The sequence below is a fragment of the Etheostoma cragini genome, chromosome 1 (assembly GCF_013103735.1).
Source record: "Etheostoma cragini isolate CJK2018 chromosome 1, CSU_Ecrag_1.0, whole genome shotgun sequence".
Classification (NCBI taxonomy): Eukaryota; Metazoa; Chordata; class Actinopteri; order Perciformes; family Percidae; genus Etheostoma; species Etheostoma cragini.
The window spans coordinates 34,321,746-34,322,712 of NC_048407.1; the positions used below are offsets into that span (position 1 = coordinate 34,321,746).

Below are 967 nucleotides of genomic sequence, written 5' to 3' on the forward strand. Positions count from 1 at the left end.
ACACCTCCTCACCTCTACACCTGTACACCTGTACACCTCTACACCTCCTCACCTCTACACCTGTACACCTGTACACCTGTACACCTGTACACCTCCTCACCTCTACACCTGTACACCTCTACACCTTCACACCTGCACACCTGTACACCTGTACACCTCCACACCTGCACACCTGTACACCTCTACACCTGCACACCTGTACACCTGTACACCTCTACACCTCCTCACCTCTACACCTGTACACAACTACACCTCTAAACCTGCACATCTGCACACCTGCACACCTCAACACCTCTACACCTCAACACCTCTACATCTCTACACCTCCACACCTGCACACCTCTACACCTCCACTAAAGTGTCTCCGTTGCTACGGCTACGTAGGGAACTTAACATGATACATATACTGTGAGTATACATACATTTATTAGTAGTATGTGGATAAAGTTCTGCTGTGATGTTCAGAAGTCAGTGTTCAGGTGTTTCTTCCCCCCCGCCCCCCAGGACGTCCCACCGCGTCGTCCTCGGGGAACACGACCGCTCGTCCAACGCCGAGGACATCCAGGTGATGAAGGTGTCCCAGGTGAGTGGCGTGTGCCACACATCACGCCGTCTCCGTGTGTGTGCGCTCCTAATAATGTCACTTCCTCTCAGGTGTTCAAGCACCCCCGCTACAACGGCTTCACCATCAACAACGACATCCTGCTGGTGAAGCTGGCGACCCCCGCCCAGCTCGGCGTGCGCGTGGCCCCCGTGTGCGTGGCCGAGTCCGGGGACAACTTCCCTGGAGGCATGATGTGCGTGACCAGCGGCTGGGGCCTGACCCGCTACAACGGTGAGAGCCAATCAGAAGACAGCAAAGGGCGGGGTAACACTGCAGCTGGCTGCTTGTTGGCCGAAACGCTCAAAGTCTTCAGATGACACATTTTCTAGCTAACCCCCCGGCCCCTTTTTCCTCCTCATCCCC

General features: G+C 55.5%; 1 protein-coding gene across 1 annotated transcript in view; it reads left to right on the forward strand.

Moving 5' to 3' along the window:
- Window positions 1-394: 394 nt before the first annotated feature.
- The window catches only part of LOC117956471 (chymotrypsin A-like), a 1,235-nt gene continuing 662 nt past the window's right edge, over window positions 395-967 (forward strand). Inside the window, exons 1-3 of the mRNA XM_034891591.1 lie at window positions 395-408; window positions 505-583; window positions 655-835. Of these exons, the coding sequence (XP_034747482.1) occupies window positions 395-408; window positions 505-583; window positions 655-835 (274 nt within the window). The remainder of the gene's footprint in view (window positions 409-504; window positions 584-654; window positions 836-967) is intronic.